This window comes from Pocillopora damicornis, chromosome 1 (genome assembly GCF_964200805.1).
Source record: "Pocillopora damicornis chromosome 1, jaPocDami1.2, whole genome shotgun sequence".
Taxonomy (NCBI): Eukaryota; Metazoa; Cnidaria; class Anthozoa; order Scleractinia; family Pocilloporidae; genus Pocillopora; species Pocillopora damicornis.
Window position 1 is genome coordinate 12,198,068 of NC_142670.1, and position 20,728 is coordinate 12,218,795.

The following is a 20,728-nucleotide window of genomic DNA, read 5'->3' on the forward strand; positions in this document are numbered from 1 at the left end:
CAAATTGAAATTAAAAAAAATTTCGATCTCGCAAAGCAAAAGAGAACTATAAAATTATTTGTGAACAAATTGCTGATAAAAAAATTATCTTTTCCAATATAACAGTGAATGGGAGATTAAGGAAATTTCCGTGAAGCTGCTGAAGTGGTCTTGCCCTACAGAACCGGATTCTGCTCCAATGTCAGAATTTGCGAACGATGTAAACACGCAAACATTATGCCCATTTAGTCCGTCATCGCGCGGAAAGGTATATCTACTAAAACCGAACTCTGACAGAATTCAGTTAGAAATGATACTATTAACCACCTTGTAGGTACGTAGTTCGAACATTTGAAGACAAACGTTTATTCAGCTCACACTTGTCAAGTAATGCACGTGCATATATGAGGTATTATATAATAAGCTCAGTTATGCACGCATTCTGATTGGTTCTCACTTATGTTCTATTGGAGGACAGACGCATAGATGACGTCATCATTAAAACTTTTGCCCTCTGTTACTCTAAAATGGCGGAAAGTTTTGAAAATTTCGACGATATTTTAGTTGACTGGGTGAACGAAGATTTCAAAAAAAGTCTTGTCGAGGCTGTGGACACTTACGATAAACAGGAGAAAAAAAGAAAATCACGTTTCTCTGTCGAAAACGACTTGACAAAACTACTTGAGCAGTCGCAGTCGAACGCGACTTAAAGAAACACAAAATGGGTAGTGAAATTATTTCAAGGTAAGAAGCCATTGCTTTGCTTCGAAATTAACGAACTCAATAAGCAAAAGTTGTCTGAGATTGATTTATTTGGAAAAAATTCTTTTCTCAATGTCAAAATAATTGTTTACACAGATTGGTGTCAGGAAAGAAACATCACAACACCACTTCTTAAAATGAACAGTAAGGAATTAGACCAAAACCTAGCAAGATTTTATGTGGAAGCCAGAACAAAAAAAGGCGAAGAGTACAGTCGTTCAGCTCTTCTCGGTTTTCGCAATTCCATTGAACGAAACCTAAACAACGACGGTGTTACAGTGAAAATATAAAAAAAAACAAGTATTTCAAAACAGCAACAAAATTCTCGACGCCAAGCTCAGAATCAACCGAAAACATTCAACATAAGCCAGTTATTGTACCATCTGACCTTGCCAAAATTCGAGCCAGCCCGTTCCTCAGTCTAGTGCTCCACTCATGCAAAGTTCGAACCGAATGGCCTCCAACGTTTCGATGTCGACCGCAACCGCAAGCTTTTCGAGTGGCTTTTTTAACTCCTGTAATATTCAGGGAAACGTCCAGGTGTTTTTCGGCTTACAGAGCCGCTCTGATGACAAAGAGTGACTTGATTTTTTGCGGAATTTTGTTTCAGATTTGTTGATTACGCAGTTTTAATTCAAAGCGATTGTCTCTTCTAGAACAAGCGACGCTCGATTCAAATTTGACAGTGGCGTGATTCTTTGAACCAATCACAATTCTTTGCTAAGCATAGCAACCAATCAGTTCACTTCATTTTGTATAGACAATAGATTACGTCAAAAGCTATTTTCGTGTCTGTCAAAGTGGGGAAACTTGAAATAAAAAGGCTTTTTTCCGTATATTTTAATTCTTTATAATATAAAACAAATAGATTCCAAGTGCCGTGCGTCTGTTCAGTAATAGATCACAGAGGACGTCAAAATGTGGTAAGAACATCAGTGACACACTCGGCTGCGCCTCGTGTGCCACTTTTTTGTTCTTACCACATTTTTTTGACGTTATCTGTGATCTATTACTGAACAGACGCACGGCAACTTGGAAGCTATTTGTTAATTAGATAACCGCGCGTGCATACGAATTTTATCATCGAGTGTCCGTGACATCTTTTACATCTTTAAAGAGATAATTAAATTCAAGCAGATAAATTCGTATCCACAAATGGACATGTGCCATCCTTTTTATTCAAAAGATATTGATTGAAAACTTGGATCAAAAACTTTTTTTTTTCAAAAAAGCGCATCGAATACAGAGATCCGCTACACAAAAACTCAGCTCGCCGGAAAACCAATTTAATTTCGGACATTGTAATACAAAAATTTCTTATAACAAGAAGTATTTCCTTAAAAAAGAGTTGAATTCAGCTTCAGGAAAAAAAAAAACTTTTAAAAAAGCCCACATGGAAAGTAAAACTCTCACGTTGATAAATTCGGTTCTAATGACGACCTTGATACTTTTCTATGTGAAGATATAAATGGTACATTTACAGCGTGCGGTGGAGATGTCACGTTTCGGAAACTGAAAAAATTCTGGTATTTCACTGACAACCATATTACCGTTATTATTAATATATTGCGAATGTTACGATATCTAAAGAAACGTGAGAATTTTTTTTTCAACCTCAAGCTTTGTTTCAAACTTCGTTTGTTTTCGAGAGATATTTGCTGGTTTTGATATTGACAAGGGCTATTTAACAAATAGATTCCAAGTTGCCGTGCGTCTCTTCAGTACTGGATCACAGATGACGTAAAAATTTGATAAGAACAAAAAAGTGGCACACGAGGCGCAGCCGAGTGTGTCACTGATGTTCGTACCACATTTTGACGTCCTCTGTGATCTATTACTGAACAGACGCACGGCAACTTGGAATCTATTTTTTTTTATATATTAAAGAATTAAATTTTACGGAAAAAAAGTCTTAATGATGACGTCATCTATACGTCTGTCCTCCTACAGATCATAAGTGAGAAACAATCAGAACGCGTGTATAACTGAGCTTATTACATAAAATTATATGCAGCACGTTATCTAGCTTTGTCACATGCTCATCACGCGCTTCTGCCACATAATCATCACGTACATTTAAATCTTTAACTCCCGTGATCTAATTGTTAATTCTCCCCTCTAGCGGCTACATGTTTCCTTTTAAAGTAGATACGGAAATTTGGTGTTGGTTCAAAGAGAACGAATTCTACCTGATAAAACTTTGAGTATTCTCATTGCCTGTTCGCTTGATGATGTATAGATATTACAGGGATAAGTTACAAATTATATCACTTCTAGGAGTTAGGGCCTGTTTACATGGAGGTGGGGAATCCCAGGTCGGTGAGGTAACCCGCCTAACCGTGGTCGAAAAATCAAACGCGTTTACATACAATCTTACAACCTCGAGGTGCTGGGGTGAGGTTTCTTGAGGTTGTTGTTGCGCTTGCAATTAGGCACTTTGAGCAGAGGCATCCCAAGCTCGCATCTTGAGAAAGACGAAAGATTAATTCTCGGACACATATGTATTTATTTATGAAAGTGTCACGCTATTGTGTTACGCAGTGTTTGGTTACGCGATAAACCGTTGACTTAATACGTTATACGGAATAGTTTGGGAAACGAAATATGGTCGATTTACAACGCTAATTCCGAAATGTGAACATTTTACACTTCTTGTGTGTCCTTTTCGGTTTCTGGTGATTTTTTCCATGAGACGGCTTGGAAATGTACAAAGTTTTAAACATACATGTTTTGCTTTTGAGCTTTTTGCCATGAACGCGACCCCGGCTAGGCGGGTTACCCCACCTTGAGACGTTTACATGGCAAATTGTCACCCCGGCTGACAGGGTAACCCTACCTGGCAGACCGGGTCACCCCACCTATCATGTAAACGTGATCAAGATAAAATGAGAAATTATATGGACAGGCGGGCTACCTCAGCTACCTGGGGTCCCCCACCTCCATTTAAACAGGCCCTTAAAGGCTTTAGGAAATTGCATCGCGTGCAGACTATTAAATCACGAGTCAAATGAGAGAAACCATTGAAATATTTTCAGATCTGATAACAATAAACCGGAAATTCGACTGAAATTAAATTTGATTGTTGTCCGCCGCAAGGAAAATAAGATTGCGATCTTTCATTGTAAATAACATGAGCTCTACAGCTCTAATCAGTTGCAGAATAAAAATTGATTTGTACCTGCTAAGCTGTTATCCTCTGAATCTCTCTATTCTCCAAATGATGTCATTTGTTAATTCTACATGCCTGAAAATATCAAGAATAATATTTTGCTTTACAACAATTTCGATGAAAAAATGAAGGTAACATATTCACGAGTTTGAAAGATCTAACCTCTTCTGATGCCCAGTTTCGTGATCAAAATTACTGTTCTTCTTTAAGAAATTTATTGTGCTTGTTTTTTTTGTTTTTGTTTGTTTGTTTGTTTGTTTTTATTCTTTTGATGGTTATCACTTGTTTACATGTTTCTTCATGACGATTAATTAATTCTGTGATTTAAACTCAGCTCTTTTTCTTTTAGTGTAAAGCGCTCGGAATCCGCAAAACCCCTTTTCTCCTCGGAGCAGAATATGTTACACTCTGCCATAACTGAATCGATAAGGATGAATTCACACTGTGAGTTATACTGTAGCGATGTAATTTCTCTTCAAGTGATCAACTCGATATATCCCTCGTTCAATATGATACACAATTTTTTTTTGGTCATCTTCCCATTAGCGTTACAGTTCTCTCAAATTTTCATTTTCCGCTCTCACCGTGACAACTTCATAAAGTTTTTAAAAATAATAACGGTAAGCTTTTTTTCTTGTAAATAACTCCCGCCAATTCTGCACCTAAGAGAGGATGTCAGCATCCATCGGACAAATATTGTGGCAAGTCGCCCAAAATTCGTTTTCTCTCCTACTTTCATGTTTTGTAGCCCAATATGTTCTAATAATTGTGGTGTAGTTTTTTTGTGAAAATATATTTCAGTCTTCGAGAAATTATATTTTTCGTTCGACAGCTCAAATACGCAAATTTTCACCGTAAATATTACCCAAGTTGTGTGACCTCATGTAACGATTCCACTCGACCTCCGGCATTTCAGTTAACATAATCCTTTGTTTTATCATCTAAACTTAATCCCCTGTCATTATTGAAGCTGGCAAAGAAATATCTATTTTTGGGTGAGGCCCTTTAGGCCCCTAAAAGTTTTTATTCCTAGAGCATCACGCTTTGCTCGCCTGTCTGAATACTATAAATTTCAGTAGCGTTGAAGCAACAACCCGCTTTTAACTGCTTCGCTGCCGCTGAAACAACGATTAGTGACCAAAAAAAGCACATATTCTAATATTTTCAATACAACATAAACAAAGATCTTTATGCATGGTTAATATGCATTTGTGTCGATATCAATTATTGCGTGACTAGCTTATGATATAAATGGGGGAGGGGAAAACACAACGCGAAACCCAGGCTCCTGTCAAAAAGTAATACCCACGCGTAATATAATAATCAAAACGGCTAGTAAAATCACAAATGAACGGGGTAAGAGTGCTATGCTTTACTTTTTTACAAATTGTAGTGATTTATGCAAGTTAACGGTGGCGATACATAGGCACACCATGTATATTTCATAGTCGCTATCAAGTAAATTTTGCCGGACTTTGAGTTCGTCTCAAGATAGAACAACACAAATACACAAGGAAATTTTTATAGATAGTTTTAAACTATCCCTTTGTCTTTTAAAAGCTTGAAGCTCAGCATATTCTGTCATATCGGTCATTGTTAAAACTGTCTTTGTTTTGATGTTACTTTTCGACATAGGAAAAGTATGTCGGACAAAAATACTCACCCAAAAATAAATATTTCTTTGCCAGCTTCAATAATGACAGGGGATTAATTTTAGATGATAAAACAAAGGATTATGTTGACAGAAATGCCGGAGGTCGAGTGGAATCGTTACATGAGGTCACACAACTCGGGTAATATTTACGGTGAAAATTTGCATATTTGAGCGGTCGAACGAAAAAAATCATATCTCAAAAACTAAAACATATTTTCACAAAAAAACTACACCACAATTATTAGAACATATTGGGCTACAAAACATGAAAGTAGGAGGGAAAACGAATTTTGGGCGACTTGCCGCTGTTTGTCTGATGCATGCTGACATTAGCTCCTGATATTTTTGCAGTCAAAAGCGTGATGTCCAGTGAAATCACCAGAGGGAGATACAAAGCTATAGAAATCACATCAATAATATGTATTCTGCATGCATACTTTTTTTTTCCAATTTTCTCGTCTTTCGATATCATAATATGCTACATATTTCTTCATTATCTTTCCTCACCTCAAGAATAATTGCAATAAATTTAATTCCAATAAAGTTCTTTTCCAAGAAAAATATTTGACTTCTCGTTGTATCTAGAGAGAAAAACATATTTAAATCGTTTCGCGTCTTGGAAACAATTAAAGCGATACCATAAGTACTATTCTTAAAGAAATATCCGACGAAGATATTCAAAATTTGTTAAATCTATGTATTCCATGCATCTTTGTGAACAGGAATTTGAATCTTTGTCTTACAGGAATTTTATTAATAAACTGTTACTGAACCAGTTGTGTTTAAGTTGGAAGAGAAATCTGAGGCCCTAGCTCTGTCTCTTTGAGATCCATAATTGTCTGCTGAGTTTGGATGCAGTAAGCGAGACCTGATCTGACGGATAGCGTTGTTTTTTTTCGATCGTAGGTTAAAAATGATTTTTTCCTTTGTCACGAAAGAGCTTGAAATTGCTCTTCTATTATTATGTATTTTAAGACATGAAACTTTCGACATTGATGATCTTTGCAGTATGCAGGATGATCCTTTATGTATCCATTGTATGTCATAGCTCATTGACGAGAAATCTATAGCTACTTGGGTGAACTTCAGATCGTAAAATCTGATGGTCTAAGATTCAATCCTGCGTTCGTGACAGGTAAATAAGATCGATATTTCTTTCATTCTTTTGTCTCATCTCTCAAATTATTTCTATTTGTATCTTTAGTCAATACCCGTTTATCTCATTCACTGCATTAGGTCGCTATTAACTTATTCTGTCCTCACCTTCACTCCTGTGAAAATGTGATTTGCCCCACAAGTGTGTAACAAAACGGTGCACTTGGTAACACCAGCAGTATTGAAGAAGCTGAATATGAGCTCATCGAACTCGAAACAGAAAATCGTGTATCATTGTTTATTTCGTGACCCATGATTCTATTTTGTAGCTATGCTGTTTCACTATTTATACGCCAAGTTCGGACAGGGCCTCATATTACATTTTTTACCTTTTTATTTTCATTAATCCGGAGTGTAGCACAATGATATAAACGTCCTACTTTTTTATTTTGTCTTTTCTTGCTGATGTGGTGGTCGTTAAACCACCGCCCGATTAGGTTGATCGAAGGGCGCTGATAGGACTGGGGAGAATGAGCATAGTTCCTTTGTTTATAAGCACATATTAGAAACCATAACCAAACTATAGGCTTTTGCGCTTGCGCCGCGAATCAAAGCGAATCAAAGCGGAAAAAAAACAAAAACAAAAACAAAAGAACTCGCTCCTCAACTTACACTACGCACGTGGAACTCGGGTGAGTGAGAGATGCGAGTTATTCCCTTATTATATGACCAACACTAACGAGACCTCATGTGTTACTTAGACGTTACTCCACAAGAGAAAAACACACATACCGAAAGCATAGTGAAGGAAATTTTCTTATTAATGATGACGGCGACTTGTCGGCTTGGAAACTTCACAAATTTGTAGGAAAAGTTGACCAATAGATCTGTAATTTACGTTACTAACTCAGTTGATAATAATAAACTAACTACAGTGGAAAATCAGTTTAGTAAGACAGGAGAATGAATGAAGCATCTTTGATAATATAAAATTCATTCCAAATCTATCAGAAATTTGACAACCAGTCAGAAAGCCATCCATGGTTTTATTGCATAGTGAATGAGAAATGTGTTCTTCCAAGGTCTTTTTGCTCCGTGTGTCACAGGTATTCATTTCAATGAACGTAAAACCAAGCTCTTCACAAACAAGTGTTGCTGTTGTGGTTTTACCAACTCCTGGGGAACAGCACAGAAGAGCTGCCTTTAAGGACGACCCATCTTGGTCTTTGTTGAAAAAGAAAGCTGTGCAAAATAAAAATGTTTAAAACTGTGATTCCATTACCAACATACTAACTGCATGTATAAGTGACTGTCGAGTGAAATAAATTCCTCAAAGTTCATAAGTAACAGCTGTTTAAAAAAATGTATCTCTGAATGTGGGAATTAGGAAACATGTATTTATGTCATCAGTAAGTTGTACAAATGCACCTGGATGCACACAAGAGAGATTATATTCGCCAAGTATAATAATCACATAATACATGTAGGATGCTAACTGGTAAAGAAATTTAAGGCATACAGCTAAAATGTGAATTAAATTTACTGTGAAGTCATGCTCTTGTGCTAATTGTTGGAAAGGTTTGAAACACTCACCTTTCAGTGCAGGTGATGATAGTGTTTGTGTTGTTGGAGATGACACAGATCTTTCACTCAGTTGTGAAGAATCACCTTCACACTGATCTCTTCCCTGGCTGAGGGACTCCACTGGTTCAGCTTTCTCCTTCTTCTTTGTATTCTTCTCCACAATTGGTGGTTCATAGCTGGTCTTATCGCCTGGTTTTGTTCTGACAAGCTCAAACAGACCGTCTTCATCTATTTGTGATGTTCCACATTGCCTTGGCCTAACAGATAAGAACCAAAGTCGGAAAAAGAAAAAAAAAAAAAAGGAGCAACAACAACAAAGAAACCATAGTTTCCTTGTCCAGTAATGTTTAGCTGTTCAATGAAGTAGAGACAACCTTAAATCAGTTAATGGGTCTCTAAACAAAGCAATGTTTAATGACCTCCTCAGCAAGAAATATAAGCTTATGCCAATGAACAAGAACAGCTTTTTTAGAAGCCAACAAACTTGCAAAGGAAATAATTAATTTCTTCCCTAAGTTGTAAATTTTTCAGTTTTTGTTAGTTTGCTACACAGACTTATGAATCGTCAATTAATTGAGTTAATTTATGCAAACTATTGGCAAGTTTCCCCGGTATTTTTGCAGTAAGCCGCAGCCCAGATTTGTTACAAAAATTTAGGGAAAAAGGTGCAACCTATATGTTTGCATTCATGTTTTTGTTTTTGTTTTCTTCCCTTTTTTGACCTGTGTATTACAATGTACCTTAGAAAGTTTATGCTCTCCAGGATCCCGTCCCACAACGACATAACTTGTTTTCTTGCTCAGTGATTGGGTAACTTTTCCACCATATCCTTGAATCATACCAGCGGCCTCCTCTCTCTCAATATTTTCCAAGACTCCTGTAATAACAAATGTCAGTCCATCCAAACAGTTTTCTGCTCCCTAAAAAATATCAAGTGCGTGCATGATTCAAGATAATTATGCAGACAAATAATAATTCTTCCCTTGAAAACCTGTTAATACTGTCCAAACTGAAAAGTTATAAATGGTGAAAAATGAAAAAAAAAACTCTGTAGATACACCATAAACATTTGGGATAAATGTCAGCATCTGTGGACCCACCCCTCCCCTAACCCAACAACAATCAACTGATAACAACTAAGGGTTCATGTTGGATTAGGGGGAGGGGTAGGTGGGCAGTTTCTCAGATACTGACATTGAACCAACATTTAAACAACAACTGAGAGTAAAAGGATAAAATACATTTTTTTGTCTAACCCTTTAACTCCCATGAGTGACCAAGACAGAACTTCTCCTTACAATATCAATACAATATCATGCAGACAAGTGATGAGAATAAAGACAAATATCAACCAGGGGATTATTAGCTGATTCAAGACCAAATTCTCCGAACCAAAACCACAAGACTTGTATGGCAGACAGTAAGGAGAATTACTATTGAGATCTTGGGAGTAAATGGGTTAATCAAAGCATGCATTTTGCAATTTTTTCCAGTAAACTGTACCTGCAGATTTTCCAAATTAGCCTTAATTCTGATAATCTTCGTTTTCCTTTGTCTTGCATCTCTCATTAAAATTTGAAAGGATGGAAAACAAACCATAAAGAGCTTGAGAGATAATAATAATTTAACTACCAGAAGAAATTAACATGTAACTTCTCCCATGAATATCCATACATTATCCAGCCAACAGGTAATGAGAACACTAAAACTCATCAGGCACATGTAGTTGTGTTATAATGATCTAACAACAAATTCTCTTTTATTAATTTACAGAAAAATGTGTAGCAGACAGAGGGGAGAATTAACAATCAGATCTTGGTCTTTGAAACCTACCTGAGGAATTTCCTTTGAACCAAGTGTCCTGGGACCATCTCTTGCCATAAAACTCTGGTGACCAGATTTTTTCTATTCCAATGAGGGTGGACCTTCAACCACTTCCTCTGATTTTAACATCTTTGGTGTTCCTTTGATTGGAGTTTCCTTATCAACATCTTTTTTATCCTTTTTCGGAGTAACAATTTTCTTTGGACTTGGTTTTGAGTCTCTAACTGGAGTTTCTGGAACTGTGGCAGCTTTGGCAGCCAGTTTGATAAAAGGAGTTTTCTTTGGTACTTCCTGAAAAGTCCATGAATAAAATTTGAAGTGAACAAAAGTTACATGTATATCAAACATTCTAACAGCTGAGAGTTGTTCTAACAGCTGAGAGTTGTCCTCACAAGGTAAGAGTTGTCTCAAATAGGAATGTCGATAGTGAAGGACACTGCTGCTTTGAAAAATGGAGACAAAGAGGCAGCATCTTCCTGGATTGTCAAAGTTAAAATCTCCAAAAATGTACCTAAAAGTTTTGTTACCACAGTTACTGTTTAGTGTAAATTCTAGGTACAGTAATGGTAGTACTTTGAGTGGTTATAGTATTGAAAGTGATGTTTTGTTGCAGGTATTGTTAGCAACATGGGAGAGTAAGTATATTTAATCACATGAGGCCAAGTACTATTAAGGATTAATTGCACGAGAGTTTTCAAAATTTTCCAAAATTGCCCGAGTCGCTCGAAACGTCAGCTTTTTTACCCTTTACTGTGGCTAATTTACGTTTTCAACCCAGTTGTTAACACTAAATTACCTGCAATTTAGTCATAAAATGTTACTGTTTCATCTTCAAGTACCTTATTCAAGTGCTGAAAGACATACCATACACATGCAATCATATTGGATCCAATCAATTCTGGTATCAGGGTAGCACATTTAAGCATTAATAGTACTGATTGATTTTGGACCAATAAAGGATGGTGATCAAAAGGCTTACAAACCTTTTTCTTCTCAGGGGAAGGCTTTTTAACCTCAGACTTTGATTCTGGGAGGTCTTCCTTTCTTTTCTTTGATGGTTGCTCTATTGTGTGATGGTTGACATTCCCATTTTCTCTTCCTTCTTTTTCTCTCCCATTCTTGTACTCTTCTTTTCTATTCACTATGGAGTCTTCATTTTCTTCAGACTTGTCAGATCTCTGAGTGAATTGAAAAGAAAAAAATTTTTGATGGTTCTACAGGGAATCAAGGTATGATCATTAAGAGGGCTGAGCTCTGGATAAAGCTTAAAATTTGCACTCTCAAGATTGATTAATTTTCTAATTTCTTGTATCAATACAAATTCACAGTCAAGCAGCAAGTTAAAGAGAAGAAAGAAAATCATCAGACCAGAAGATATCGTTTGAGTGAACACCATATTCTAAAAGATATTGTCATAACACTTGTGTGACAGACAGCAAAGAGAATTGATTTAAATAGCTTAGAGGCGAAAAGACTTATCCCCATGGTGTCGTTTTTGCCAAAGCTTTCCCTCAGTTGGTCACTACCCATTAATTTAACTGAAGTATCAAATATAGTAATAAAGAGTGATGCATGTTACCTCTCATTAACTCAGTGGACCTCTTTAGAAGCTAGCTTTTCTGTTTGTTTCGCAGACTTAATTTCTAAGGTACAACTTCTTCCTCATCTGTAGAAACCACATCAAAATACAATTAAAGCACTCTAATATCAAATTTTTATTAAAGGTACAGTGGTCTGATGGTGAGTGTGCTCAATCCTAAATGAAGTGGATGACTTTTTCTTCTTTGGCAAGCTAATACATAGGCAAAGTTAAGGGTCAGGTGATGTAAAAACCTGACTTTATTTTACCTCAAGCTCACCTGACACTAAATATTTTCCTATCCAGCCCTCCCACTCTTCAATAACGCCAATAAGCCAAATTCACAAATTAAAAGTTTCTCACCTGTTTATAAAGCTGTTAATCCTACAAGTTTGGCTCTTTCAAATAACCTGAAATTCATCAGGGAAACGAAATGGTCTGTCAATCACATTTAATTCATATAATTCTTCATTCATGGGTCGCGTTTAAATAAAGAAAAAACTGTTCAGATGGAAATGGAAAGATAATGTCATCTTTCATCAAAATTCATGAAAAAAAAAAAAAATGAAATCATGATTCCCCTGAAAACAAACTCTCCCAATCACCCTTCTCGTAAAAAGTATAGGGCACCCTCAATAATTAGACATAATTTCCTTACCTGAGTCCAAGCTGATTGGTCAAGATTCTACTTTTCATAGCTTTTGAACTCTCCTCCTTCTTTACTGATGTGGCTTTTCTAAAAGAGACATGAATGAAAGAGAACCAGGTTCTGAATACACCTTGACATCAGTATGTATATTCTCCATACTGTTCCCTATGCATTTTCTGAGGCAATTATAGGGAGAATTTTCTAAAATAATCAAAAGCTTTTATAGTTAGTGATCATTTCCTTGACTCTTGATTCAGGGGTGATATTAGGGTCCAAAAGTTTAACCTTTAAACTCCTAAGATCTGATTGTTATTTCTCCCCTCTAGCTGCTACACATTTCCTTCTAAATTAGTCATGAGAACTTGGTACTAGATCAAGATAGCAGCTTCTGCTTGATAAGTTTAAATATTCTCATTACCTGTTTGCTGAATAATGTGTAGACATCATAAGGAGAGGTTTCATGTTAATCACTTCTGGGAGTTAAAGGATTAACTACAGCTGTATGAAATGGAACAAAATTCAAGAAACAAATCACATAACTGATTTTTGTAGGAAGAGGATCTTCATCAGAATCTAACAGAGATGTAAGATTAATTTAGAAATAGGGTCAGGACATCATTGAGATGTTGTACATATCATTATGTGAATCTTTTTACACCCTAATTTATTTAGCCTCACCTAATTATCTCAGGCAGGGAGACCACTACAGCTTTAGCCAATTAGAGTGGATCCCGTGTGAACAATGACAAGGCCAGACCCCCTCCCCCTACCAATTCCCAGTAAACAGGCCAGACCACATCACAGTAATCTTGTGAGTGGGTTCTTTAATGTCCCCTGCCTAACCAAATTGACTAATTAATAGAAGCAGGAGATGGGACTTACGGTTTATTCATCCTTATCCGAGAAGACTAGAATGTCTCTCCATTTCTTGACATTATAGAAAGGTAGCACATTCTCCTCAGTTATTTTAAGACCTTGAGTGTTGGTCCAGTCTGGGCTCAAACCCTCGACCTCCTGCACAATAGTCCAGTGCTCTAACCAATTGAGCTAACCAGGAGGCTGTTTCTGTAATAATGCAAATTACATTTGGAATTGACAAGGACACTGTACAGCACAGTACACCATTAAAACAAAAACAGAGGTGTAATAGTTTGTGTAGAGTCTCAACATCTGTTCCTTTTGAAACTGTACGTCTTCACCCTAAAACATTACCTGAGTTAATAATGTTTTTTCCTCTCTTCTTCCTCTTCTGATTTTCTTTTGGTTTTTGTTTTCAGGCAACCCTGTTACAACCCTGTTTAGGGAAAAAAAAAAAAGGCAAAACATAGTAACTTATCAGCCTCACTCAGCTACCCTGACATACTCTGACAGACCATTGAAAATTATACCTACAAAGTTAGTTAACACACATTAACACACCATTTCTCACATTCCAGTCCAGAAAGATACCTTGGGTTAGATATATGTAGTGGAATGAAACTCTTAGTTAAAACATGTTGTAAAATTGTCTACCATGTGCAAAATTAAAGATTCATGACAAAGGAAATTCTACCATGCATGGCAATAAATACCAATTTTAGCGAAATAAGGTGTCCCCCCCCCCCCATCCCCAGGAGAAGATAGATAGGAATGTGAATCGCAGAGTACATAGATACACATGATGATCGATTCAGTCAGACAGGGGCTGTGATATGGGCAGATCTTTTCTCCGTCACCTCTGAAATCGAATTCCCTGATAACACAAATAAATTTCTCTCTCAAATGCTACATAATCCATTACTTACCTTGCTTTTCGTTCGGCTCTTTCCTACATCATGTTTCGATAATGACTTGGCAGTAGAAACTTTGCCGCGCTTATTTTCTACTTTCGAAGCGCCTTGTTTCGCTGTCTTTCCAGCAGAGCTAAAGAACGATCGAGTATCCTGTAAAAAAATATGTAATTACAATTAAAACACCGGTTAAAAGACTGCCGCTGAGAACTAAAAGGACTCACGAACCATTTTAGTATAGTGACACGTTCACATTACTCTCCTACATTTCTCCGCCATCTTTGAAAATCCTTTATACTTCAGTCAGCGGTCACCAACCTAGCTAGCTTCCAGACTCCTGCTATTTCTCTTCCGCTAATTTTCTGAGACAGACCTTAATAAGATAACCATAATCTAATTCAAATTCACGGAACCAAATAGAGTTCCTCATATGAAAGGAGCTTTCAGACGAGGGAGGTTAAACCACGTGCAATTGCTTCAATAGATTGCTTGGAAAATGGCAAATAGATCCACGGAGAACACTTCTCAGGGGTACGTACTCTGTTGTGGATGTCGATATTTTCATGAATGCGCTGTAGATAAATGCAAGCTCGTTCTGCGATTTGTTTGTTTCGTTTCGCTGTTGTCTCCTCGAGGTATATCGTTTGTTTATTGAAAAATATTCAAATTCGCAGCATGAAATTTGCAAAAAGTTCTTGGAAGTGTTATACGCTATCATTCAAAAACAATTTCATGTAATATAAAATGACTATAGAAAAGAGGAAAAAAACTACGTTTAAAAGTTCTAACGATTGGACTTGAATGGGATAAATGTGGTCGTGTTACGATTAGTGTGCATTTTCCTAAACTTAAAATTACGCTGGTTTCTAAATTGTATCTTCTTGATCGATAGCAGATGATGGAGTTTATGCGCAGAATTGGATACTACTGAGTCAAAGAGTTAACGTTTGTAACCCTGTTCTTTGCGCCTATCTTTCAAAGATCTGATGTCATGCAATGCATTTAGTCTCTATTGTAAAACTAGAATCGACCATATCTCCACAATTTTTTTGGGCTTACTGTGATTTGCTGAACGAAACGAAACGAACTGAAAATATGAACATCTCAGTGGTGTTCTTTACTGAATACTCACTACGTTCGCGAGGAGATCAGATCCTCTTTTGCATTAAAAAAAACCTGCGCCATTTAGCCATAAAATGCAAATCTATAATTAAAAAAAGAAATTCCGTGAGGCTGCAGTCGTGCAATTTACAAACATCGATGTTCGTGGTCGATGAATAATTCGATTGCGTGACATGACATCTTGCCTGAAAAATATCGCGTGACTAAAGTTGCTTTGCAGCATGTTTCTGATTGGAAAATAACAATACAAAAGTTTTCGTTTAGTTTTCAGTAATAATACTGGTTTTCCTGTTATCATTTATGGGATTTGTGGACTGAACTGACCGATTCATCTTTAAGGAGTCATTGGGATTTTCCATATTTTTTTAAGATCGGTTTTTGTGCTAAAGAATTTCGGTTTTTTAGATTGGGTGTTCGTTGCGGTTTGCGGATTTTCCGTTCTTTAGCATTTGGTTTTCGGTTTTCGTCTTAAGTACCTGTCTAATGGGCGACGGATTAAGTTTCCGATGAAGTTTTCGGATTGTCCTGTTTGGATTCCGTTTTCTCTTCGATCCAAGCGGCCATTATGCGCCTCCACTGATCTCGAATAGCCGCGAAACCTCTGTATGCTCCACTTGTCAACACCGTATCGGATCGATTAGGGTTTTGAGAACTAGGATATGAACATTTATCGGTTTTGACGGTTTTGCATACGGTTTTGGGTTCTGATCGAATCTTTTTTGGCGGTTTTGCGGTTGTGGATGATTTTTGCGACGGCTTTGAGGTTTTTAATAGACCCTCTCATATTTCCGTACAGTGGAGTTCCACACAGATTCTTGCTTTGCAAATTGAAAATCTCTCTTTCTAAAATTACAGATCTTCTTTTTCGTTCTGTTCCGTGTCTTAAATTACAGTAGACCTCGTTAAGTTATTTCTTTTGAAATTGCATGTGGAATTCTTTAATTTTTAAATTTTTTTTTTTTCTGGAAGTAAAATGCTGTTTTCTTTCTCACTTCACACTTGAATTTGGGACTGAAAGTGAGGGGAATGTGGGCTGAAAGGTGGGATGTTTGTGTTAGACAGCTTGATCCTGCCTTTGTCTGCATTATCATGTATTAACTTTTTAATTTTCCATTCCAGCATGAATTTTTAGTGTTCTGTAACACCTGTCTTTTCTTCTTGAATCCTAAAAATATAGCAAATTTATTTTAATCCAGAGATGTCTTCGTAATTTTGTTTTTTGAGACATGCTGACAATTATTTTCAATCTCAAAAATTATCAATTTAGGTGCCCTACAGTTATCAAGGAGAGTCTGTTTGATCTTAGCCGTCTTCTTCCACCTGTAAGTGAAATACTGAAGTAACTCTCATCAAGTAATGACAACAAAATTGTTTACATGCCACAATGATTTGATTTAGCGCCCTCCTTCCAATAAGCACCCCCTCTGGAATACGTGCCCCTCTCCCCCATGTTTTAAGTCAGAAAGGTTGAAAGGTGATGCTGTTTTGCTAAAACTTCATCTGTAATTTCATGCTTGCATAATTGATAATTATTATTGCATGTATTGTTATTATTTTTAAGCTTGTCATTATTTTTATACTAGCCTTTGTCGATCAAAGGGTCAAATCTGGACTTCAAAACTGCAATGGATATCCTGGTTTGTTGATGTGAGTACAGAATTGACTAATAGAGCAAAAAGGTCAAGGCTTATATTGAAGGTTAACAAAATAATCATAGCTTGATCATAAATCATTGCGTACTTTAAGTAGTTGTACCTAAGTCTAGGTGACACCCAGCTACATGTACTTTTTTTTTGAGAAAGTTGCTACTTGTCATACAAGGCAAGGGAATGTGCTACTGGTTTGGGTGGCATTTTCACGACTCGCTTAGCTATAATGGGGTTACATTTTCAATAGAGTTACTAGAGTGGGGACTAACACATTTTCATGATTTGGAAAATTTTCATACATCAAAGTAAGGATTTACAAAAAGAAAGGTTCAAATTAGATTGAAATGTACCAGAATGTTAATGCACTGAAGATGAAAAGTAAAGTGTTCTAAATTCACGTAAACAAATGTGTTGCTTCATTTAAGGATCATGACCTACTTAAAAGACTTGGTTTTAGCTAGATAGATACATCTATAAACAGAAATTGACTAAGTTGGGATCGCAAAAATTACATTTCTGGTAAAGTGACTAACTTAGCAGATGGGGTGTATAGTTGGCCACAGAATAGACTATAATAGGGCACATATTCTGAAAGGCCAGCAGCACAAAGGGTAGATGGGATCACAAAAATAACACTTCCCATAAAGTGACTCACTTAGCAGATGAGGTGTATAATTGGCCATGGGGTAGACTATAATGGGGCAGGTTTTCTGAGAGGCCAGCAGTACATACATAGCAAAAATTGACCCAAAAACTCCCCCACGCCTGATCTATCAGGAAATTGTGCCATTTCAGTCAGAAATATAAACACAGTGCAATAATATGAGGCATTCCCTTATTGAATGGGTTTAATGGGAGTGTATTTTTTAGTGAGCTATTTGGGTGCCACTGTTCTACCAATGTTTGTGTGGTTTCCTTTCAGACCATTTGATTTTTTAAGTGGTTTTGGCAACAGATTCACCTTTGCTGTTATGTTTGGAGCCACTTCCAGCACATGCCTGGATATGTTTTTACAACCAAAAAATGGAATGTTTCAAATGCCTGACCCAGCTGGATGGGTGAAGGGTAAGTGGTCATACCATGGCAACCTGATTTTGAACAAATTGAGTGTTTGTTTGTTTGTTTTTTTTTTCTCTTACTGTTAAAATCATTTTAAAGACTATAGTAGCTAATTAGGTTAACTCAGTCGCCATGGGCCAGGATTAGTTTATGAACAAATTTTAATATAGTTATATGGAATTTAACATATAGTTAAATGACTAAGTGGAAATACATGCATTGTCAGTAGTGTTTTCAGGCATTTAGTTTGTGTCTTAGCCAGCTGTTAGCATCTGTGCAGTATTTATTGTGTTCTGCAGAGTTTGCAGCAGTACTGCTGTAGATGTTAGGGCCCTGGGGCCATCCTCATCCAGTGGTATACCTTATCAGTGCATGCACTGTTTTACCATGTGCCTGTATTGTGTTTGCTGTTTTATAGCATGGGATTCTTGTCCTTGAGGATAGCAGTTCTTGGTGTTTCCTCCCCTTAGACCTAACTGCAAGGTTTCTTTTGCAGGGTCTATTTCAGCAAGCTGCCACTTTAGCATTGGGTAGGCCAGTTGGTGTTCTAGCACCTTGGGGTGTGACTGTAGTTGCAGCTCCTGGGCCCCTTGGGCACCTAGCTTCCATTTGCAATGGGGGTGTGAACTTGATATTAAGCTATTTATTTATTTATTTGGAATATTTAGACAGGCTAGCTCAGTTCGGCTTTAAAAAGCAGGTTTAAATGTGGACCTCTATAAATGACAACAAGGCCAGATGACCACACTGGGAGCCACATTCGTTACTCTTTGTTGAAGTCTGTGAGGTCTTTCACACATTAACTCTCAAGATCTGATTATTAATTAATTCTCCCCTCCAGATGCTGCACATTTACATATTCATCAGTTATGGGAACTTTTCTGTTAGATCAAGAAAACATCCTCTACCTGAGAAGTCTGGGTATTCTCATCACCTGTTTGCTGGATAATGTAAGGATATTATAGGGAGAAGTTACCTGTTAATCATTTCTGGGAGTTAAAGGGTTAATGTCCCACACTTATAACCAGCACAGAGAAGATGTAGGAGAGTATGGGGCCTGTGGTTTATCATCCTTAGCAAAGAAGACCAGAACATCTTACCATTTGCAGATGTTGTATCAAAGGCAGCACATCCTCCTCCGTTATTTTAAGAACCTAAGTGTTGTTGTGGTCTGGGGCTTGAACCCTCAAATACCAACACAGCCATAACACCTTCATAATGTAAAAAGAAATGACAAGGACACATCCAAACCAGTTGGTAGATACTTTAATCTCCCTAATCATTCTGGGGAGCATATATATGGCACTTTGTGGCCTTTCCCTACTTCTTGGTAGTTTGGAGGGCTGCAAAACTCCAGAACAAAAATTATCTTTCAAACAGGCACTCTTAAGCCCCATGGTATCAATGAATGCTTTTCATTCAGCTAATTTATTCTTGTTTTCTTGTCACCATATTCCCACCAATAGCATAGCTCCATTTTCTGCTTATAAATACACACACAACCCACAATTCCTCCAATTTCTCTGATGAAGGGCTATTGCACTCAAAATGTCAAATTTTCAACTCTATACAGTGGCCAATTTACATTATCAACTCAGTCAATAATACTAAATTACCCTGTTATACTCTCCCCCTGATGCAGCACCACAGTTTCTTTAGAAACTTACCCCGTTTACCTGCACAGCAGTCCAGCACTCAACATGTGCAAGTAGAAAAAATTTTCCCTGTTTTAATTAGTTTTTCAGGACATTGTCACTGTTCTTGTATACAGGATCCTGTTCTACCCATTTTTTGCCTGTCTGACAGCTGAAAACAGACTGGTTGGGTCCTTGCTGGGTTCTCTTTATGTTACAATCAGGTGAGCAAGCTATTACTTTGTTTATGAATACCAATTTAATCAGACTGTGAGTTTGTTTTTTAATTAGCAAAGACAGTTCTCAGAACTCTACAGTTGCTGATGCTTAATTCAAATATTACTCTAATGTGGAATATTACTCTTGGCTTTGAAATAAGTGATGCTTGTCTTAATTTTGGACCATGTTTTGTACACATGTCCTGGTAAATAGGGAACACAGCATGGCTTACAAGAGAAACAATAGACTGATTTGGTTCTCTCTGCTTAATTAACCCTATCAGCCCCAAGGGTAGTAAGCATGTAAGTTCTCCCTCCAGTAATATTGCTGAATCATTCATTAAGAATAAAAAAAAAAGATTCCTAACTCAAGACACTCTGATTACAACATGAATTCTTCTTATCCGTACTAAAGGAATTATATAGTGAAGAGTCTAGAGAATATGGATATTGATGTTAACACTTTAATTCCCATGAGTGACTAAGACAGAATTTCTCCTTACAATATCAATATAATATCAAGCAGACAAGTGATGAGATTAAAGAAAAATATCAATTAGGGGATTATAAGTTGATCCAATACCAAATTCTCCAAACCAACATCATAAGAACTGTATGGTAGACAGTAAGGAGAATTACTAATGAGATCTTAAGAGTTAAAGGGTTAAGGTGTTATATTACAGTAGAAGTACTTTATCAAAGTGATTGATGAAAACTAATTGACAAGGAAAGCAAACCAGGGTAATCAATTTTCTTAGATTCTAAAACAAATATAAAAGACTTGTTTGTTCTTTGCATAGGGGAATCAATTTTATGTTTATTGTATTCTATTTTAATATCCGATCGTTTGAACTGTAAAGTTGTAAGGGCTTATTTCAATGCAATGCAAAATGTGCAGTGAACATAATAAACTGACCATCCTGTGTCTAATTCAGATATGGCGGGCATTTCGATCGACCTAGCAACCATTAATCTGTAACGA

General features: G+C 36.8%; 2 protein-coding genes, 1 long non-coding RNA gene and 1 pseudogene across 5 annotated transcripts in view; 2 read left to right on the forward strand and 2 right to left on the reverse strand.

Moving 5' to 3' along the window:
- The window catches only part of LOC149052016 (adhesion G protein-coupled receptor L4-like), a 168,593-nt gene that overhangs the window by 50,115 nt on the left and 97,750 nt on the right, over positions 1-20,728 (forward strand). The gene's annotated exons all lie outside the window — the stretch shown is intronic.
- Positions 7,585-11,463, reverse strand: LOC149052022 (replication factor C subunit 1-like; annotated as a pseudogene).
- LOC149052023 (uncharacterized) lies at positions 11,187-14,369 on the reverse strand. Of its 2 annotated transcripts, XR_016188172.1 has the most exons (9): positions 14,293-14,369; positions 14,080-14,217; positions 13,508-13,589; positions 13,178-13,360; positions 12,714-12,793; positions 12,305-12,382; positions 12,010-12,056; positions 11,647-11,733; positions 11,187-11,245 (listed from the first exon to the last, which is right to left on the reverse strand). It is a non-coding gene; the product is annotated as an uncharacterized LOC149052023 (long non-coding RNA). The 2 variants fall into 2 exon arrangements; XR_016188179.1 differs by lacking the exon at positions 13,178-13,360.
- LOC149052024 (uncharacterized) lies at positions 14,408-18,844 on the forward strand. 2 transcript variants are annotated; one of them, XR_016188137.1, is made up of 5 exons: positions 14,408-14,595; positions 16,454-16,508; positions 16,770-16,833; positions 17,758-17,900; positions 18,736-18,844. XR_016188137.1 is itself a non-coding variant. In XM_089211175.1 (3 exons), exons 1-3 carry the CDS (start codon positions 14,561-14,563, stop codon positions 18,598-18,600), a joined length of 309 nt encoding a protein of 102 aa, XP_089067301.1. In that variant the 5' UTR covers positions 14,429-14,560; the 3' UTR covers positions 18,601-18,622. The 2 variants fall into 2 exon arrangements, 1 of the variants encoding a protein (XP_089067301.1); XM_089211175.1 differs by lacking the exons at positions 16,454-16,508; positions 17,758-17,900; positions 18,736-18,844 and adding an exon at positions 18,391-18,622 and having other exon boundaries at positions 14,429-14,595.

Bases quoted from the DNA above. Each gene is read 5' to 3' on its own strand.
- LOC149052024 (XM_089211175.1), top strand. From the start codon at position 14,561: ATGGCAAATAGATCCACGGAGAACACTTCTCAGGG. The intron at 14,596-16,769 runs GTACGTACTCTG...TTTTTATACTAG, and splicing joins ACGGAGAACACTTCTCAGGG to CCTTTGTCGATCAAAGGGTC. The intron at 16,834-18,390 runs GTGAGTACAGAA...TTTCTTTTGCAG, and splicing joins GGATATCCTGGTTTGTTGAT to GGTCTATTTCAGCAAGCTGC.